Raw genomic sequence first — 19610 nt, forward strand, 5'->3', positions numbered from 1 at the left:
CTACTTAATCATGCTGTACTTTGGCTTCCTCTTTTGGGTCAAATGGGATAATAACAGTGTCTCTCTCATAGGGAAGCTGTAAAGGTTAAATGAGATACGTTTATGGCATAAAGCAGACTCGTACTTTACTAAGTGATTCAGTTGATTTCATTCAATGAGGCTGGCCCTCTGTGCTCTTTATTAGCCACTCCAGATCATTCTGATACACACCACTGTACTATGAAATTAACTTTGTCTCTGTCTCTCCCTCTGTATCTCAATCTCTTTCTCTAAGAAAAAACAGTTTCAGTTAAGAGAGGATTAGACTGTTGGTGCATTAGTGGGTACACGAGAAGGAGAAAGATTCTTCTCTTTGGTAATAGAATTACTTTCCAAAGGAAAGAAGACTAATGCCTTGAGCTATAAAGGTGCAGTTTAAATCCCAAACCCTGGGTACTGCACTAGGGCTTCATTAGACACCCTGGCAGTTATGGAACTGCCCTGTGGGTATACAGCCCAAGAGTACTCAGAACAGAGCAACTGAGTTGTGTTCAGACCAGTTCAGTTGTATCCTCTCCAGGTTCAGTGCCACACTGACACTTGCATCTGGAAGGAAACAGTTGACTGTTGGTGAAGAGAGTTTCCAGGACTTGGTAAGAATGAGACTCTCTTATACACAAGTAGAAAAGGAGAAGCCTGCTCTTCTGCAAAGAGAGGCTTTGGCCTTTCTGCACATTCTTATTCCCAGAGGTGCTGCCTCCAGTGGCCCCCAAAAGAGCTACACAAAAACCTGGGTCAAAGGCATGTGCTTTTGCTTGGAGCCTACCAGCGGCATAGGTCTCTTATGGTCTATGGACCCAGGTACAAAGTACAGGTTTCACTTAGCTTTATGCTCAGGTGCCTCAATGAGCACATTCTTGATCCTATCTATCTTAACTGCACAAATGTAGACCCAGCTACTGTTGGTCTTTTTCAAATACAATGTTCTCTTATCAAATGCCTATAACAGGAGAGAGCAATTTCTTTGGTGCTGAGTGCTTCACAACAGCCATATATACAATGTTTGAGGAGATAATACAGAAAAATAAGGAGTAGGAAGGTAAAAAAATATGAAAAGGAGGGAATTCCTGGTATTCCAGTGGTTGGGATGTGGTACTCTCGCTGCTGGCAGCCTGGGTTTGATCCCAGGTCATGGAACTAAGATCTTGCAAGCAGCACATCCTAGACAGAAAAAGAAAAGAAGGAAAGGCAGAGGCACAGAAAAGGAAAAAGTGATATAAAAGGAGACAATAATAAAAGGTTTTGTAAAAAATGATTACCTTCATGGTTTTCTTGGTCTCTTAACCTCTGTCTCATTTTTTTCAGAAATTATTGCTTTGAAACTTACATGATGAAAAGTTAACATGGGGTATATAATATATGGTGATCCACAGGAACTCACAGTTCTCACAACAGTTTCTAGTGTACATAATGAGAAAGGCTACAGAGATTCCCAGGGCCCATTTAAGCTAAAACAACAAAGAATGGATTTTGCTTACAATAAGCTTGTTGGCTGCTTCTTTAATCTTGTCCACTTTTGCTTCTGAGAGTCCTTTGACATTGCATAGGGCTCTTCTTGTTGTCATCTGTATCCCTTTGATGGTACAGATGCCTACTGACTTCAGTTTCTTAATGTCAGCCACATTCTGTAAGTAAAAGAATGGGTGCAGCAGATTGAGAAAATGCCAGCCTGAAAGGCTCCCATACTATGTCATGTGCTTTCATGTCCATCTACTTCCATTATGATGCCAATTTTACACAAGCAGCCAGGTGGAACCCACCCACCATGTAGCCAAATGTTCTGGAAATATCTCAGTAGAACATACCCAGCATGCTGCCAAATGTTCTGGCTGTGCCCTGATTTCCCAAGAATGTTAGTGAGACCATGGCAATGTAACAAGGAATTCAAAAGAAGAGTCTGTTGGTAGAAAAGCTAACAAATTTATCACACATTCACCCCCTCAGTTCAGCTCCTTCTTTCTACAGAACTTCATTACCAGTATGTTCTTTAAAAATCTTTTAAGATTTTGTTCTTTACCCTTGGGGAATGCAAATAACTACATAACCAAAAAACCAGCATTTTTTCTTGCTCCAACTTTCTAAATTCAACTGAAAGAGAGTAAATGTGAGGGCTTCAAAGGGTGGCATCAGAGAAGTTTTACTGTCAACTGATTGCTATTGAAACTCATCTAGCTTGTTACTTAAAGCCTGGATTTCTGTCACCACTGACTTGATGGACGTGAGTCTGAGAGAACTCTGGGAGTTGGTGATGGACAGGGAGGCCTGGCGTGCTGTGGTTCATGGAGTCGCAAAGAGTCAGACACAACTGAGCGACTGAACTGAAATGAACTGTATTTACTCTAATCACATGAAACAGAAAGTAAATTTTCAGTAGATAGCTCTGAATGCCTTCCGTTGGACCAGTAGTTCTCAACTGTGGGCAGTTTTGCCCCCTGGGGACATCTAAAAATGTCTGGAGAAATTCTTGGTTGTCACAACCAGAGGGTTGCTGCTGGCATAGAGTAAGTGTTTAGGAATCAGGGATGCTACTAAACACCCTACAATGCACAGGACAGCCGCCTCAACAAGAAAGAATTGCCTGGTCCCAAATGCCAATAGAGTCAAGGCTGAGAAACTCTCAAAGGGACAATTTCACAGAGTCTTGAAAAAATACTTACAATTCCATGTTTTTGTAACAGGTCAATGTCTTGAAACAAAGATTCCTAAAGGAGATGGAACAGGAAAAAAAGAGTGTTCATTCTTCATATCCAACTGTTTCACATATTTTAAAGGCTTAATTCAGCATTATGAGTCACTTCAAAATGCCTCAAATTCTGTTTCTCTGGACAAATTGAGGTAGGATCAATAATACTTTTTCAAACATATTGTTGCATACTTAAAAGCAGTGCCAACGTTGAAAGCACTAGGAAGCCCAATATGGCACTCAGCCCCCTGCAGTGGAAGCACAGGGTCCTAACCACTGACCCACCAGGGAATTCCAACAGTCTCTCCAAACTTTTTAAGACCTTAATCCAAAAGAGTGGAACAACACAAGCTATTTTTAAACATGTTTTCTCAGTCTTCTCCACCAGACCTTGAACTCCTTCCTCTGCTACTTGGTACCAATATGGCCATGCCAATTGTTAAATTATTAAAATACTTTCATGCCAGCTGCTAAGTAGCTAATCTTAGCTCCCCTTGCCAAACAAGTTGTTACATATTTGTAATAGCGCCTCTCTCCAGAACTATGTTTTATTTCTAATAAATAAAAATAGTAGTTAAGTTTCTAAAAGTAGTAGTTAACACAGAAGGAACTCCATTTTTGTAGAACGACTGAATATCTATGTATCTTTCAACATTCTAGGCATACGTCTTCATCTTGGAATCCTGGTTCTTCCAGCACAACTTGATCCTCCTTCATATTGAAGGGTGAACAGCAGAAAAATAATCAATTCTGGAAAAACAAGAAATATTAATAAGTTGTCACAGATCATATAGTACAAAATCCTTTGCCCATACAATTTTTTATTTCATTTCAGTCATCAAGGACCAGAAAGATAATTAGACAAATATTAGAGCCCCATGAGCCACAACTGCTGAGCTCAAGCATCACAATACTGAAGCTCGTGTGCCCAGGGCCCGCCTTCACACAAAAGAAACCACTGAAATGAGAAGCTTGCCCACAGCAACTAGAGTAGCCCCTGCTGGCCACAACTGGAGAAGGACAGTAAATAGGAAGACCCAGAGCAGCCATACATAAATAAAATTAAATTTTAAAATTCCTTTAAAAAAAATTTAGTTTGGAATAACTAGGCTGCTGCTGCTGCTAAGTTGCTTCAGTCGTGTCCGACTCTGCGCGACCTCATAGACGGAAGCCCACCAGGCTCCCCATCCCTGGGATTCTCCAGGCAAGAACACTGGAGTGGGTTTCCATTTCCTTCTCCAATGCATGAAAGTGAAAAGTGAAAGTGAAGTCACTCAGTCGTGTCCAACTCATAGGGACCCCATGGATTGCAGCCTACCAGGCTCCCCTGTCCATGGGATTTTCCAGGCTAGAGTACCACAGTGGGGTACCATTGCCTTCTCCATAACTAGGCTGGCCTATCTTATTTCTCCTAAGCCTGTGGCATTATTTCTTTTTTCTGGTGTGGTATGTGTGGGTGAGGGGACTAGTTTCATTTATTTCCTCAAAAATGGCCACACTGTATCATCTTTTGATTTCCTATAGTACAGTTACTCATGACTACCAATATCTTTTTGTCGTCTTAGAAGGTTATTTAGAAGTAGAATCTTAGAATTAAATAATGATACTAAACTTTCATATTTGTTAACAGTCTAAGAACTTTGACTTTAAGTCTTCCTTGCATCCTCCTGGCACCTAAAACTTAAGTCTATCCTCAATAAAAAGATATTATTTTTTCTCATGTACAAGGACTCCCTTCTGCTTTGGAAAGATGAGCTCTCTTGTAACATATTTTTTTGTTTCATAAAACATTAGATGTATTTCATTTTATAATATTAACTAGCTTCAAGATTTTAAGATTTAAAATTATGGTGGATAGTCCATAGGGACACAAAAGAGTCCGACATGACTTAGCAACTAAACAACAATAATCTAGTATTTTAATGATAAAATATTAGGGCCAATAAGCAGATAAAGCCTTTCAGTCAGGAATCTACAAGGCATGACTGTGTTCGTTAGAAAATGTGGTCCAAATAATCAGTTTTGCTCTATTTCATCTCCTCACTGAACACCAAACTAAGTTGGGGCCCAGCCCAGTGGGGAACAAACTTCGGAGGCAGAAGTAGGGTCGTTATCACCTAGTACAAGAAAGTATTCGAGGAGACAATGTAAACGGAATCTTCTGGAATGCGGTCCCTCACGCTAGATAGCTAATCATATACATGATAACCCAAATTCTGTAAGTGACTGTCCTTTCTTTCTTAATAAAAAGATTGTTCTCCATCTTTCTCAAATAGCAGTTGATGGAATGAACAGGTGAATCTAAAGTAGGGCTCCCAAACACCTTGGCTTAGGGCGCCAGAAGCGGTCCCTTACCGTGGCGAGTGCGGTCCAGGTCACCCTCACCGCCTCCCCACCCACCGGCCATTTTCCTGACACCGGACTCCCTCATAAGGGGCCCGAGGAGGCCTCTTAGTCCGACTTGATTTAAAATAAGGATTCTGGAAATCCCTCAAGAGCACTCGACGGGGTGGGGATGGGAGCCGAAAAGCACAAAGCCACCAGCCTAGGGCCCAGCAACGACCGTCGAGCACGACCTAAGAAAGGAAGCCCCCACTTCCCCTCACATTCTTCACCCGCCTTCCCCTTTTGCCATAAACACCACTCGTACCCACAGTCTCCCCCAGGTTCTCAAGGTATTCGAATCCCGCCCCCGGCCGGGGCTTTCTAGTCCTCACGGATTCTGATTCGGAACCAGAACGCTGAGACAGGCGTCCAACACGTCGCAGACCAAGAGGTTTGGCGCCAAACTGCTAGTCTGAGCTCGCGCCTGGCGTGGGCGGGGCCAGGGCGGGGCGGGGCGGCCCCACCAAGGGCAGGGCGAAGATTGAGGGGCGGGGCCCTAGACTTGAGGAGAACGGAGGTGCGGGGCCGTGGGAGCGTCTTGCGGGAAAGCTTCCAGGAGGCGGGAAAGCTTCCAGGAGCCGCGAAAGAACCTGTGTGGGTGGCGCGCTGGGGTGAGAGAGCGACGCTGAGGTGGAGAGAATGCACAGAGGAGAGGCGCTTTGGTTGGAGCGGAGGCTGGGGCGTCTCTAGAGCGGAGGGAGATGCTGAGGTCAGGAACGGACTCTGAAGCAGGGGGGGCGCTGAGGCGATGCATCGAAATTAGGGGGTACCCATGGGAAATAGATGGGGAAACAGTGGAAACAGTGTCAGATTTTATTTTGGGGGCCTCCAAAATCACTGCAGATGGTGATTGCAGCCATGAAATTAAAAGACGCTTACTCCTTGGAAGGAAAGTTATGACCAACCTAGATAGCATACAGGTCCGTCTAGTCGAGGCTATGGTTTTTCCTGTGGTCATGTATGGATGTGAGAGTTGAACTGTGAAGAAGGCTGAGCACCGAAGAATTGATGCTTTTAAACTGTGGTGCTGGAGAAGACTCTTGAGAGTCCCTTGGACTGCAAGGAGATCCAACCAGTCCATTCTAAAGGAGATCAGTCCTGGATGTTCATTGGAAGGACTGATGCTAAAGCTGAAACTCCAGTACTGTGGCCACCTCATGAGAAGAGTTGACTCATTGGAAAAGACTTTGATGCTGGGAGGGATTGGGGGCAGGAGGAGGAGGGGACGACAGAAGATGAGATGGCTGGATGGCATCATCGACTCGATGGACATGGGTTTGGGTGAACTCCAGGAGTTGGAGATGGACAGGGAGGCCTGGGGTGCTGCGATTCATGGGGTCGCAGTCAGACATGACTGAGCGACTGAACTGAACTGAACTGAGGTGGGCGCTGAGGTAAAAACAAGCTGCAGTGAGAGAGAAGGCCCTTAGGTATGGCCCTTAGGTTCTGAGATGAAGACAGGCCACTGGAAAGGGGTCAGGAGGTGGAAGACCATGAGGCAGGGGAGGGGTGCTAAGCAGAGGTGACTGATGTGGTGACAGGTGACGTGCAGAATACTTATCTTAATCAGGATACTCGGGTTAGGAGGTCGAATATGGTGGGGGCACGGGGAGTGGGGGGGTGGTGGGGGTTCTCCCTGCTCAAGGCTTTTCTTTTCACTTCAAGTTTTTCATATCTGGCTTCATAATCTGTACCTAATACCTCAGTCAGTGTTCCTAATTTCTCTCCTTTCTTTGTGACTCTCTTACCATTTACCACTCTAGTCTGTGAGTGAGGCACCCAAGGCCCATTCAGGATGGAGAGTAATATTTCTTCCTCTTAACTTGAAATTTTAAGTAGCCAACAGAAGCCAAACATATTTTGGTCCAGCTTTTAAATAGAAATTTTAGGCCAGACTTCATGCCAGCAGAGCTATCTCTGGCAGCATCATACTCCTCCCCTTAAATGGAGACTGACTGTTGAGGAGTCATGAAACATTTCAAAGAGCATCTGTTGAGGTAGAGGCTGTGATGTGTCTTGGATGAGTATCTATACAAATAGTTCTTTGGGTTCAAGACCCAGTACAGGGTGACCCTTTTCCTTCAGTGTGTGAATCATTCTTTGCTGGAATAAATAGCAAAAAAATTCCACAATAGCAGTTGGCATTTTGTAGGACTATCCCCCCCCCCACCAACCCTGACCCAGGTGGGCTGTTTAAAGTGCCAACAAATAACTGTCATAGTTCTTCAAAATCTGTTTTTTTCCAGAAACATAACCTGTTCAGGTTAAATGGAAACTAATGCCCATTTTTTAGATGAACTGGATGGTCATAATAAGCTTTCACCTTGGGCCTCACCTAAAATAATTATGGTAACTTTTGAACAACTTGTTAGATGGAGACATCAACTGTACAAAAGAGCTGCAAAGAGCACAGCAAGATCATTTAGGGAAATAGAACATATGTAGTTTGGTGTAGTGACAGCTGGGAGAGAGAAATGTTCATAATATTTGAAGGTTGTGTGCAGTACACTTAAAGAAACTAAAATGAACTTGGTAATGACAAATTGGTGAAGTGAGTATAAAAATCTTGTTTGAATAGGATATTGATGGCTATATACAACTAAAAAATTATTTTTAAAAAATCCAAAACCCTGGAGTGGTTAAAAAGTACACTTGAAAATCTTTTCACTCAAATCAGGACCAAAAAAACAAACAAAAAAAGACTAGTCTTTAATATCTTACAAAAATTCTGAATATAATGAAGGTGGTATTTCAAATTTGTAAGGAAATGAATTCAGTGAATGGTGTTGGAACAAACTAGGTAGTCATCTGGAAGAAAAATAAAATTGGAACCATACTTCACACCTTATACTAAAATAAATTCCAAATGGATTAAGAAATTAAGTCTGAAAAATAAAAGTGCTAGAAGAAAGCATGAGAAAAAATGTTACTATCTCAGAGTAAGAAAAGTCTTTTTAAGTATGACATAAAACTTAGAAGCCATAAAAAACTTAAAAGAATTACTAAATCCTTCATGGCAGAATGCTACTTTCCTATCCTAGATACAAAGCATGGCAAACCAAGGCTTTGTGTCAATTAGTAACCCAACAGTAATTGTGTCAATTAGCTTTTCCAGTTTCTCAAATAAGTTTAGCAAGTCCAGGAGCTCTCCACAAAATTTTAAAAATTTGTGTCATTTTATGATACTGTAGGAAACAGAGAACAGAGAGTGGAATTACAGAGCAACCTGAATTTTAAACCATTACACTGTACTGCCCCTCTGTGGACAACCACCTTATAATCAAATAAAGTCATATAATTCCACCATGTACGGTTAAGTTTTTCCAAACTGGTGCCTCTAGATGTGTGTATTCTTGGTTTTAAGAGCTCAAATTTGAAAAATGTTTTAGTAGAAAACTAAAGAATGAAGGGTCATTACAAAAAGAGAATGTCATTGGGTATATCTCCTTTTAAATTAGCATTTATTAAAAAAAAATGTTTATTGAATCCCTTATTTGACAAGGGCTTCACAGGTGGCTCAGCAGTGGAGAATCCGCCTGCCAATGCAGGAGATGTGGGTTCGATCCCTGGGTTGGGAAGATCCCCTGGAGAAGGAAATCCAACCCACTGCAGTATTCTTGCCTGGGAAATCCCATGGACAGAGAAGCCTGGTGGGCTCACAAAGAGTTGGACACTACTGAGCAACTAAGCGCATGCATGCACGTGCACACACACACACTATTTGTCAGACACTGTGCTAGGTGCTGGGTGCCAGAGATTCAATAACAAACAAAAACTCTAGTATGGGTTATAGATAAGTTTATAGGCAATTACAGTAGCATATATACACATACATACATATCAGTCATTTGAGGCTTTCTCATTTTTTTAGATTTCTTTCCAAATTTGAAAAGCTTCCAGCTTTGGGACACAGCTGCCCAGAGAGGTATGCTTGTGACCGTTTATTTAACCAACATTTATTAAACACTGCTTGGACCCAGCTCTCTGCTGGATATGAAGATAAAGACAGGTCTTTGCTCTCAAGGAGAAATGAGTCTAGTAGGGAAGATAGATATAGAAAGAGATAATAACAAACAGGGTGAGGTAAGAGGGATTACAGATACAGATGGGAGCCATGTAGACCTCTCCATGGAAGATCCTCATAGAGGTGGTGACCCTTTATTGGGGACTGAAAGAATAAGGGATTTTCCAGCTGGGTAGGAGTAAGGGCACAGGGAACACAGAGGCTTATTTAGGGAGCTGCAAATTGTTCTATTGGAGTGAAAGGTACTAGGAAAAAAGGAACTCTCAGAAACCAAAGGTAGCATTTATTGATAGCTAACATGGAACAACAGACTGGTTCCAAATAGGAAAAGGAGTACGTCAAGGCTGTCTATTGTCACCCTGCTTATTTAATTTATATGCAGAGTACATCAGGAGAAACGCTGGGCTGGAAGAAGCACAAGCTGGAATCAAGATTGCCGGGAGAAATATCAATAACCTCAGATATGCAGATGACACCACCCTTATGACAGAAAGTGAAGAGGAACTAAAAAGCCTCTTCATCAAAGTGAAAGTGGAGAGTGAAAAAGTTGGCTTAAAGCTCAGCATTCAGAAAACGAAGATCATGGCATCTGGTCCCATCACTTCATGGGAAATAGATGGGGAAACAGTGGAAACAGTATCAGACTTTATTTTTGGGAGGTCCAAAACTGCAGATGGTGATTGCAGCCATGAAATTAAAAGATGCTTACTCCTTGGAAGAAAAGTTATGACCAACCTAGATAGCATATTTAAAAGCAGAGACATTACTGTGCCAATAAAGGTCCACCTAGTCAAGGCTATGGTTTTTCCATGGTCATGTATGGATGTGAGAGTTGGACTGTGAAGAAAGCTGAGCACCAAAGAATTGATGCTTTTGAACTGTGGTGTTGGAGAAGACTCTTGAGAGTCCCTTGGACTGCAAGGAGATCCAACCAGTCCATTCTGAAGGAGATCAGCCCTGGGATTTCTTTGGAGGGAATGATGCTGAACCTGAAACTCCAGTACTTTGGCCACCTCATGCGAAGAGTTGACTCATTGGAAAAGACTGATGCTGGGAGGGATTAGGGGCAGGAGGAGAAGGGGACAACCGAGGATGAGATGGCTGGATGGCATCACTGACTCGATGGACCTGAGTCTGAGTAAACTCCGGGAGTTGGTGCTGGACAGGGAGGCCTGGTGTGCTGCGATTCATGGGGTCGCAAAGAGTCGGACACGACTGAGCGACTGAACTGAACATATTACGCAACTGCTTTCCACAGATGAACATATCCACGTCATACAGAGATAGCATGAGATAGGAACTATTGTTATCTCTATTTACAGATGATGGAACTGAGGTATCACAAGGTTAAGTAATGTGCCCAAGGCTTACCATCTGGCTCCTGTGTTCAGGCTCTCAGCCAATATGCTAAATGAGTATATGGCCGACTTGTATTTTGATATATGTGATTCTATTTTCCATTTAGAGAAGTATGATATAAGCACAGATAGGCATGGCAACTAAGCCCAAATTATAGTCCAGTCCAATCATTTACAAGATATCTGGTCTTGGGGAAAATTTATTTAAACATCTTTGTGCTTTATTTTCCTCATCTGAAAACCAAAAATAGTATTAGTCTTGAGTTGGTATGAGAATTAGTGGGTTAATATATTGAAGTACTTGGGCTGCTATGTGGAAAATGGAGTTAGGAGAGAGGGCAAAGAGAATACTTCAGAGAATACTGTAAAAGTCCAAGCCAGGGGTAATGGTGGTTTCAACCAAGAAAGTCCTGTTTGAAAATGGGGAAATTTTTACTTCATTCACATTTACTTCATGAGAGAAGGCAAAATAACCTGTAAAAATACATTTAAAAGTACAAGTCCCCAGCAATGCCTTTACTATTTTTAAGTAAAATGTTACAGCCCCATCACTCAGCTTCAACAATTTTCAACATATGACCAGTCTTGTTTCACTTATACTTCCATCCACTTCCTCCCTTTCATATGGTTTTTAAGGAAATTCTATATGTCATATAATTTCATCTGTAAATTAAAAGCATATCCATAATACCATTATCACACCACCAAAATAATAATTTTTAATATCAAATATCCAGACAGCATTCAAATAACCAATTGTCAAAACAGAGACACAGATGTAGAGAATGGACATTTGGATACCAGGAGGGGAAGGGGATGGGTGGGATGAACTGGGAGATTGGGATTGGCATATATACACTACTATGTATAAAAGAGATAACTAATGAGAACCTAACTAATGGGAAGAAATGGAAAAACTGGCAGATTTTATTTTCTTGGACTTCAAAATCACTATGGACAGTGACTGCAACCATGAAATTAAAAAGATGCTTGCCCCTTGGAAGAAAAGGTATGACAAACCTAGCGTGCGTGCATGAGAAGTCACTTCAGTCGTGTCTGACTCTTTGCGATCCCATGGACTGTAGCCCGCCAGGCTCCTCTGTCCATGGGATTCTCCAGGCAAGAATACTGGAGTGGGTTGTCATGCTCTTCCCCAGGGGATCTTCCTGACCCAGGAATCGAACCTATGTTTCTTATGTTTCCTGCATTGGCAAGCGGGTTCTTTACCACTAGCACCACCTGGAAATCCCTAACAAACCTAGACAGCATATTAAAAGCAGAGACATCACTTTGCTGACACAGACTGGTATAGTCAAAGCTATGGTTTTTTCAGTAGTCATGTATCGATGTGAGAGTTGGACTACAATGAAGGCAGAGTGCCAAAGAATTGATGCTTTCAAACTGTGGTGCTGGAGAAGACTCTTGAGAGTTCCTTGGACAGCAAAGATTCAAACCAGTCAATCCTAAAGGAAATTAACCCTGAAATTTGTTGGAAGGACTGATGCTGAAGCTGAAATTCCAATACTTTGGCCACCTGATGTGAAGAACTGATTCATTGGAAAAGCCCCTGATGCTGGAAAAGATTGAAGGCAGAAGGGGACGACAGAGGATGAGATGGTTGGATGGCATCACCGACTCGGTGGACATGAGTCTGAGCAATCTCCGGGAGTTGGTGATGGACAAGGAGCCTTGGCGTGCTGCAGTCCTTGGGGTCGCAAAGAGTCTGACAGGACAGAGTGACTGAACTGAAACTGACAGTTCACATGGGAATGGCATGATACATACTGATTTGTTTCCTTTATTTGCTAGTTTTCAAAATAACAAATTGGTCCCCTAGCATCTTTCAATGGTGACCAATTAATTTTTTTTAAGTAATGATATGAATATGTGGATGAAAACATGTTTGACATGCTTCAGTCCATGACTATTACTATTATACTTAGATTGTCCCATCTTTAGCCAATGGGATTCTAAGTTGGCTATCGAGGCTTTCTAACAGGACTCTCATCTTTGGTAGCTTCCTTGCTATCTAGTATGGCGATGTTCCAAGTTCATTTCATGATTTTCCTGCCCTAGACCTGGAACCAGACAATTCTTCAAGGATCCCTGTATCCTTTTAGTGCAAATAGTATTTCAAAACCACAGTCTAGTTCATTACTACTGGGTTAGTTTTCATTTCCAAGTCATTTCAATGGACAGAGTTAGTTGTTGGTTTTTTTTTTTTTTTATCTTTAAGGAGATATAAATGACATACAAGAAACTGAACATATTTAAAGTCTGTGAATCCCTCAGCACAAGGAAGACAGTGAACATAACCACCATCCCCCAAAGTTGTCTTGGGCCCCTTTGTAATTTCTTCCTCCTCTACCCTCTTTAGCCACTTCTACACTCATTCCTTAGGCAACTATTCGTTTGTTTTTCAAGACAGGGCTTCCCTGGTGATTCAGGTGGTAAAGAATTTGCCTACAATGCAGGATACCCAGGTTCCATCCCTGGATCAGGAAGATTCCCTGAAGAAGGGGATGGCTACCCACTCCCAATATTCTTGCCTGGAGAATCCCATGGACAGAGGGATCTGGTAGGTTACAGTCCATCAGGTCACAGAGTTGGGCTGAGCAACTAACAGTAACTAAAGATAAAATATACTCTCAATTCATAATCAATTCAAACTCAAGACCATATGGGGGTATTACACAATTACTCATTTGCTTTATTCCATATTATAGCTAATGCTTCTTAAATGTTCCCTTTGGCACTTTATCCCCTCCCCCCTTTATAAAGCGTGTGAAGAATTCTTCACCACAATTTTCCCTTCTAATATTTACAAAGAGTAGAGACAGATCTTTTCATCTTGAACTGCCAAGAGGCCTATGGTTATGAGTCCTCAGTAACTTCTGGAAGGGGTCCGAGCAGGCATGATCTGGGAACCAAGCTGTGCAAAGGATTATCCTGAAAGACATGTCCTGGCTTCCATGTTCAACATGTCTTGGTTTCAGGAGAAGAGTATACCTTTTAACAGTAATGATAAACAAACAACAATAGCTGGTAGCAATTATCAAGTGAAATATGCTAAGCCAGGAACTTTGCATAAATTATCTCATTTAACCAACCCAACACTACCTTCCTAGGCAGACAGACACTCCCTTTTTGCATTCAAGAAAACAAATTTTAAAAAGTCAAATCTCAAAAGCTACTAGGCCTAAGTTCATAAATCTACTATGACGCAGAACAGGGATCCAAAGTTCTGAATTTTCTGGGTCCAAAGCTTGAGCTCTTCCCTTTTACCCTTATTCCATTCCTTTACCTGGGTAATATTCTCCAAGGGGGTCACCTAGAATCACACTTAAGTTCAAGTGAAGATGTTATCTAAGGGAGCCACCATCTGTTCCAAGAATGTACTTAATTGCCTCTTGGTTCAGGCAGTCATTTGCTTGATTTTTTCCCCCTCTTGGCTGGGTTGGGCAGACTGTTCTAACACAGACCAGGTTATTTCCTTGTGCCCTGAGACCCATATGATGCAGGTCGAACCCCTCAGCCCCAACTGCAGGTCCTTCTACACATTGGCCCCTATACTTCTGAGCCACGGTGAAGTCTCTCTGGGCTTGGTTTTTCTTGGATTCCACACAGATCTCTAGCACAACTTTAATGCATTTATTGGTTTATACATCTTCCCCCTTCTTGTAGGTCAGGTACTATGTCTTTATTCATCTCTGTATCAACAGGACCCGGTGTGTGCAAACACGGCATAAGATAGACACCTAGTGAACGCTTCCTCAACATCTTTTCAAGCCCCAGTGTCCTCCTCAGAGAAATGGAGATACCAACACCCACCTAGGGGCAAAGAGGGGAAAGGGGTTAAATCTGAGATAATGTCTGAAAAGGACTTAGAGTACTCAGGACTTAGTAAGTACTTAAGAAATGATGTCTCCTATGATTACTATTATATGATACATATAATACATACCTATATATACTCCATAGTGTTATTAATAAACAAGTGAATGAGAGAATTAGTAAGCAAATACATGAATGAATGAGGTCACTTTATGCCAATTTAAATTCTAACTTTGGTTCAGGTAGGAGTGGACTTTAATATTCTTTGTCCTATGGAGAGGAATGACTAAATTTATTATTGTATTATTTTTTGTTTTCTTCTTTCTATTTTAGAGTAAATCCAACAGCACGTGAAAACTTCATCCAAAAAGTTCTTTTGATTCTTAGACAAGGATTCATGCAGGTGAGATGGAAGGTGATAAGATAAAGACTATTTCATTTTTCTGCATTGGATTTGACTTCTTGATCACCTTTCTGTGGGTGAACCATAAAGACAGAAAGAGAAGTAGGTTAAAAAACCAATGTGATCAAGAGAATGAAGAAAGGAATTCCTAACAGTATCTAAACAGCCTGGAAATGAATCACCTAGAGGGAAGTAGATCAGAAGGCTGGGAAATGGAGGTGAAACTGATAGATTATGTAAAGTGACTGAATGTACTGGGAGAATTTGGAGATAGACTGTGATAAGTATATTAAAAAAGGAAAAAAAGAAAACAAGTAGATTGAAAAAGAGACTTAGTTCCAGTGACAGCAAAGAGTTTTGCAAGAAACAAAAACAGTGAAAGTATATTCTGTAGCGCATGGTAATGGTGTTGATGGTATAATAATACTGATTAAGGAACCAGCCAAAATCACAACAGAAACACACCGGCAGGATGGGAGAGGGAAAGTGTGTGCATGTGTGAGTCTAGTCCTCACCTTTTTGTGAGAATTCAATAGATAATGCCAAACACTGGAAAATCAAGAGCACCAGGGTATTTAAACATATGGAGGAAAACAAATAACAAAACAGTTAGGAAAGTGGAAAGTGTTGCTGTGGAATAGGCAAGGGGGTCTGGAAGAGCGCAATTTTTGTAACAAGCTGTTAGCTGAGTTCTCATAAATGTTTTATTAAGAGAGATATAAGATCAAGAAAGCTTGGAGCTGCTGCTGCTGCTAAGTTGCTTCAGTCGTGTCCGACTCTGTGCAACCCCATAGACGGCAGCCCACCAGGCTCCCCCGTCCCTGGGATTCTCCAGGCAAGGGTACTGGAGTGGGTTGCCACTGCCTTCTCCAAAAGCTTGGAGACTACTGATTAAACAGATAGCCAGGATTTCACGTAGAGATAGATGTTTGTGGAAGACTTTGCAAATCCCCTGAAGTACATACACAATTCCATCATGTAGCCCACCATCTGCCACCACGACTTAAAAAGTCCAAATATGGCCATGTGGTTCCCTGTTTAATATGGTTCATGGATTCCCACCACTTAGATACTAAAGTGGTTTTGCTTAGAAAATTCCTTCATGGTTTGTCCAGGAATCTTCTCCAGATTCATCTCTCCTAGAGCCCCTCACATACTTCCTTGACCTCCTGCCATGTTACTTGCTACGTCTGAGTCTTTGCCTCTGCTGCTCCCGACTGGGTCGGGAAGATCCCCTGGAGAAGGGAATGGCAACCCCCTCCAGTATCTTGCCTGGAAAATCCTATGGACAGCAGAGCCTGGAGGACTGCAGTTCATGGGGTCACAAAGAATTAGGACATGACTTAGCAACTGAACACGCACGTACATGTTTGTATTGTGTTGAGCTTAATGCTTGGCACAGAGTAAACACTAAATTGGTAGCCATTATTATTATAAAGAAAGTGAAAGTGTTAGTCGCTCAGTTGTCTCTTTGCGACCCCATGAACTGTAGCCCTCGAGGCTCCTCTGTCCATGGAATTCTCTGGGCAAGAATACCAGAGTGGTTTGCCATTCCTTTCTCCAAGGGATCTTCCTGACCCAGGGATAGAACCCAGGTCTCCCGCATTGCAGGTGGATTCTTTACCGTCTGAGCCACCACTTAACATTGTTAGCTATATAAGTAAAATAATGGGTAAAAGAGTAAATGCATGAGTAAATGTAGTGACCTAAGGAAAAATCTCCCCACTCCTGCTTTTCACTCAACCTAGGAAAAACTATAGTGGAACCTTTCCCCTATCCTGGGAATATTTATTTCTATTTCTCAGTCTTTGGCCACAAGTTTCTTTTTCTCCTGTTTTTGTTCCCCTACTAGCAGGAACGTCAGAAATGTTGTAGGAGCTTCCAAGTTCCTACAGGGAAAAGACTTCATCAGTGCTTGATGGTGAGAAGGAAGAGTCAGTCGAATTCTGTTTCCATTCTCCATCCCTCTCTTCCTTTTCCTTCCTGTGGAGGAAACAAAAAAGACATTTACAAAAATTGGCTCAAAACTTCACTGTGATCTCTCCAAAGGTTTCCCTAGAATCTTGATAAGTATTGAAAGGAAAAGTTTACAAATCAGCCAAAACACTGGCAATAGCAAATAACTGAAGCAGAGTGCTGAACACATGGCAATGACTCCCTCATTCATCTTCTAAGTACTGACTGAGGATCTGTTGGGTGCTAAGCCCTGGAGGGAAAAAAATGGTCATCTAGGGCAGTATTCCTGACCTCAAGGACAAATCTCAATTTATGGACAAGCAAATCTGTGACTAGAATATGCTATGTTCTGTGGTATGTGATCAGGAAAGCACAGGACAATACCCTGAGTGGGTAAATCAGGGAAGACTTCCTGGAGGTGATGTCTGAGCTGGGTTTTAAGGGTTACTGAGGGGTTAGCTAGATTAAGAAGTAGGGTGAAAAGCTGTAAACTGAAAGGGTGGGGGAGGGATAGAATGGGAGTTTGGGATTAGCAGATATAAACTATTATACATAAAATGAATAAATGACAAAGTCTTACTGTACAGCACAGGGGACTATATTCAATATCCTGAGACAAACTGTAGTGGAAAGAATATAAAAAAGAATTTATTTTTATGTATAACTGAATCACTTTTCTGTACAGCAGAAATTAACACAACATTGTAAATCAACTATACTTCAATTAAAAAAAAGAGGTAATTGAAAGATAGTCATGTCTGAGGGAATAATAATAATATTGGTGAATTAGATTAGTTGGCTTTTTGTATTTCTGAGAATCTAATCTGGATATCAGAAAGACTACTAATGAGTCACCATTGAATTTACAGGATTCCGTGGCTCAAACAGGTGGGCCTCAAGCTAAACTATTATTTTTAAAATGTGAAGGAAGGAAGGAAAATTTCCTTCCCAGTTTGAAGTAAAATTTCACCTAGAAGGTTGAAAGTTTTCCTTCATTAAATTTCTCAAATCATTATGCTTTGGTTTCTTTACCTCTGAAATGGAGAGTATAACACCATCTATCTGTGGTAGAGATGGTTATTTAACAACTCATCTACTCTTACATTAAGATGGTAATGTACCCAGATTTAAAAAACAAACAACTAATTTCCCAGTCTCCCTTGAAGCTAACATCACCGTGTGACTAATATCTGGCCCTTGAAACAAATTGGTAATGTTATATGATATTTCCAAGGAGGTTATTAAAAAGGGAGAAGTTAAAAGAAATTCACTACACATGGGCATGAGGGATCTTTCTAGGGTGATGAAAAAGTTCTAAAGCTAAATTGGAGTAATTGTTGCAAATCTCTGTAAATTTACTAAAATCACTGAATTGCACTGGCAAAGTGGGCAAATGTTATGGTAAGTTGTACCTCATTAATATTATAAAATCATAATCATTTTTAACAAAAGAACACTTTAAATATTTTAAAACAATATTTATTAAAAAGAAAGAAATTGCTGTAGCCATGCATTCACGTTCTAGCAATGAGATGTAAGTGGAAATGTTGTTTGGGACTTCTGGAAATGCTCCTTAAAAGAGAATGTGGCTATAGATTAAAAGTAAATGAATGAAGAAAAATACACCATGCTAATACTGATCAAAAGAGAACAAGGGTAACTATACTAATTTCAGACAGAGCAGATTCAAAAGCAAAAAAGTTATCAGGGATAAAGAAGGACATTATATAATGATAAAGTGGTCAGTTCTCCAAGAAGACATAACAATTCTTACTGTATATGCTCCTAACAAAGCAGCATCAAGCTACACAAGGGAAAAACTGCTTGAAAACAAGGACAAATAGGTGACTCCACTATCATAGTCAGAAACTTCCACACTCCTCTAATGGGAAATGGACAGACCCAGCAGGCAGGTAATTGGTAAGGACATACTTGAGCTCAACAATACCATAATGGATGTAATTGACATCTGTAGACTGCATCACCCCAAACAGCAGATTACACAGTCTCTGAAAGCTCACACGTAACATTCACCAAGACAGACCAAATTCTGGGCCAAAAAAATATACCTAAACAAATCTGAAAAAAGATAAATCACATTATGCCTACTCTCAGACCAAGATGGAATCAAACTGGAAATCAATAGCAGAGAGAGCAAGCTGGAAAATCCCCCAATACTTGGAGATTAAACAACATACTTCTAAACAACACATAAGTCAAAGAAAACTCAAGAGAAATTGCTATAAAACTCATCAAACCCTCCTGGGTTTGGACACACAGTTTCGAGGGCAGGCACCTACTGTGTCCCCACTTCACCTGGCAAACGATAAGTCTCTTCTTTTCTACTTCATCCAAAACTCTGTCTCTGGGGTTCGATTTGGCACTGGTGTTCAGAAGCTGAGCTTTCGGCATCACGATCAGAGACTTTTATGAGGCTTAGTTTATGGAGGCTGGGAAAGGGTGTCTCTCTTTCTTTCAGGTCATACACTATAAGGACATAGGCTTGGGGCTGTTCTTGATGCTCTTTCTTTCAAGGGCAGTTCAGTTCAGTTGCTCAGTTGTGTCTGACTCTTTGTGACCCCATGAACCGCAGCACGCTAGGCCTCCCTGTCCATCACCAACTCCCAGAGTTTACCCAAACTCATGTCCACTGAGTCGGTGATGCCATCCAACCATCTCATCCTCTGTTGTCCCCTTCTCCTCCTGCCCTCAATCTTTCCCAACATCAGGGTCTTTTCTTTCAAGGGCAGAAGTAGCTTGAAAAGCAAGCCAGCACACAGGAACAGAGGGTCATAAAAGAAAGGGAGACGACTTGCCTGGTGATCCAGTGGACGAGAATCTGCCTGCCAATATACGTGACTCCTGTTGGATCTCTGGTCCAGGAAGATCTTACATGCCTCAGGGCAACTAAGCCCGAGAGCCAAGAGC

At 41.5% G+C, this 19610-nt stretch overlaps 2 protein-coding genes across 3 annotated transcripts in view; both read right to left on the reverse strand.

The window, feature by feature from the left end:
* Positions 1–3439, reverse strand: part of DMC1 (DNA meiotic recombinase 1) — a 32613-nt gene extending 29174 nt beyond the window's left edge. For both annotated transcript variants that reach the window (XM_068971072.1, XM_068971071.1), the window contains exons 1-3: positions 3389–3439; positions 2697–2741; positions 1518–1664 (exon numbers count right to left, since the gene is read on the reverse strand). In XM_068971072.1, coding sequence (XP_068827173.1) covers positions 1518–1664; positions 2697–2741; positions 3389–3439 — 243 coding nt within the window. The remainder of the gene's footprint in view (positions 1–1517; positions 1665–2696; positions 2742–3388) is intronic.
* A 13222-nt stretch (positions 3440–16661) lies between these two features.
* The window catches only part of FAM227A (family with sequence similarity 227 member A), a 44342-nt gene continuing 41393 nt past the window's right edge, over positions 16662–19610 (reverse strand). Inside the window, exon 15 of the mRNA XM_068971542.1 lies at positions 16662–16711. Within this exon, the coding sequence (XP_068827643.1) occupies positions 16662–16711 (50 nt within the window). The remainder of the gene's footprint in view (positions 16712–19610) is intronic.

The sequence above is a fragment of the Capricornis sumatraensis genome, chromosome 4, assembly GCF_032405125.1.
Source record: "Capricornis sumatraensis isolate serow.1 chromosome 4, serow.2, whole genome shotgun sequence".
NCBI lineage: Eukaryota > Metazoa > Chordata > Mammalia > Artiodactyla > Bovidae > Capricornis > Capricornis sumatraensis.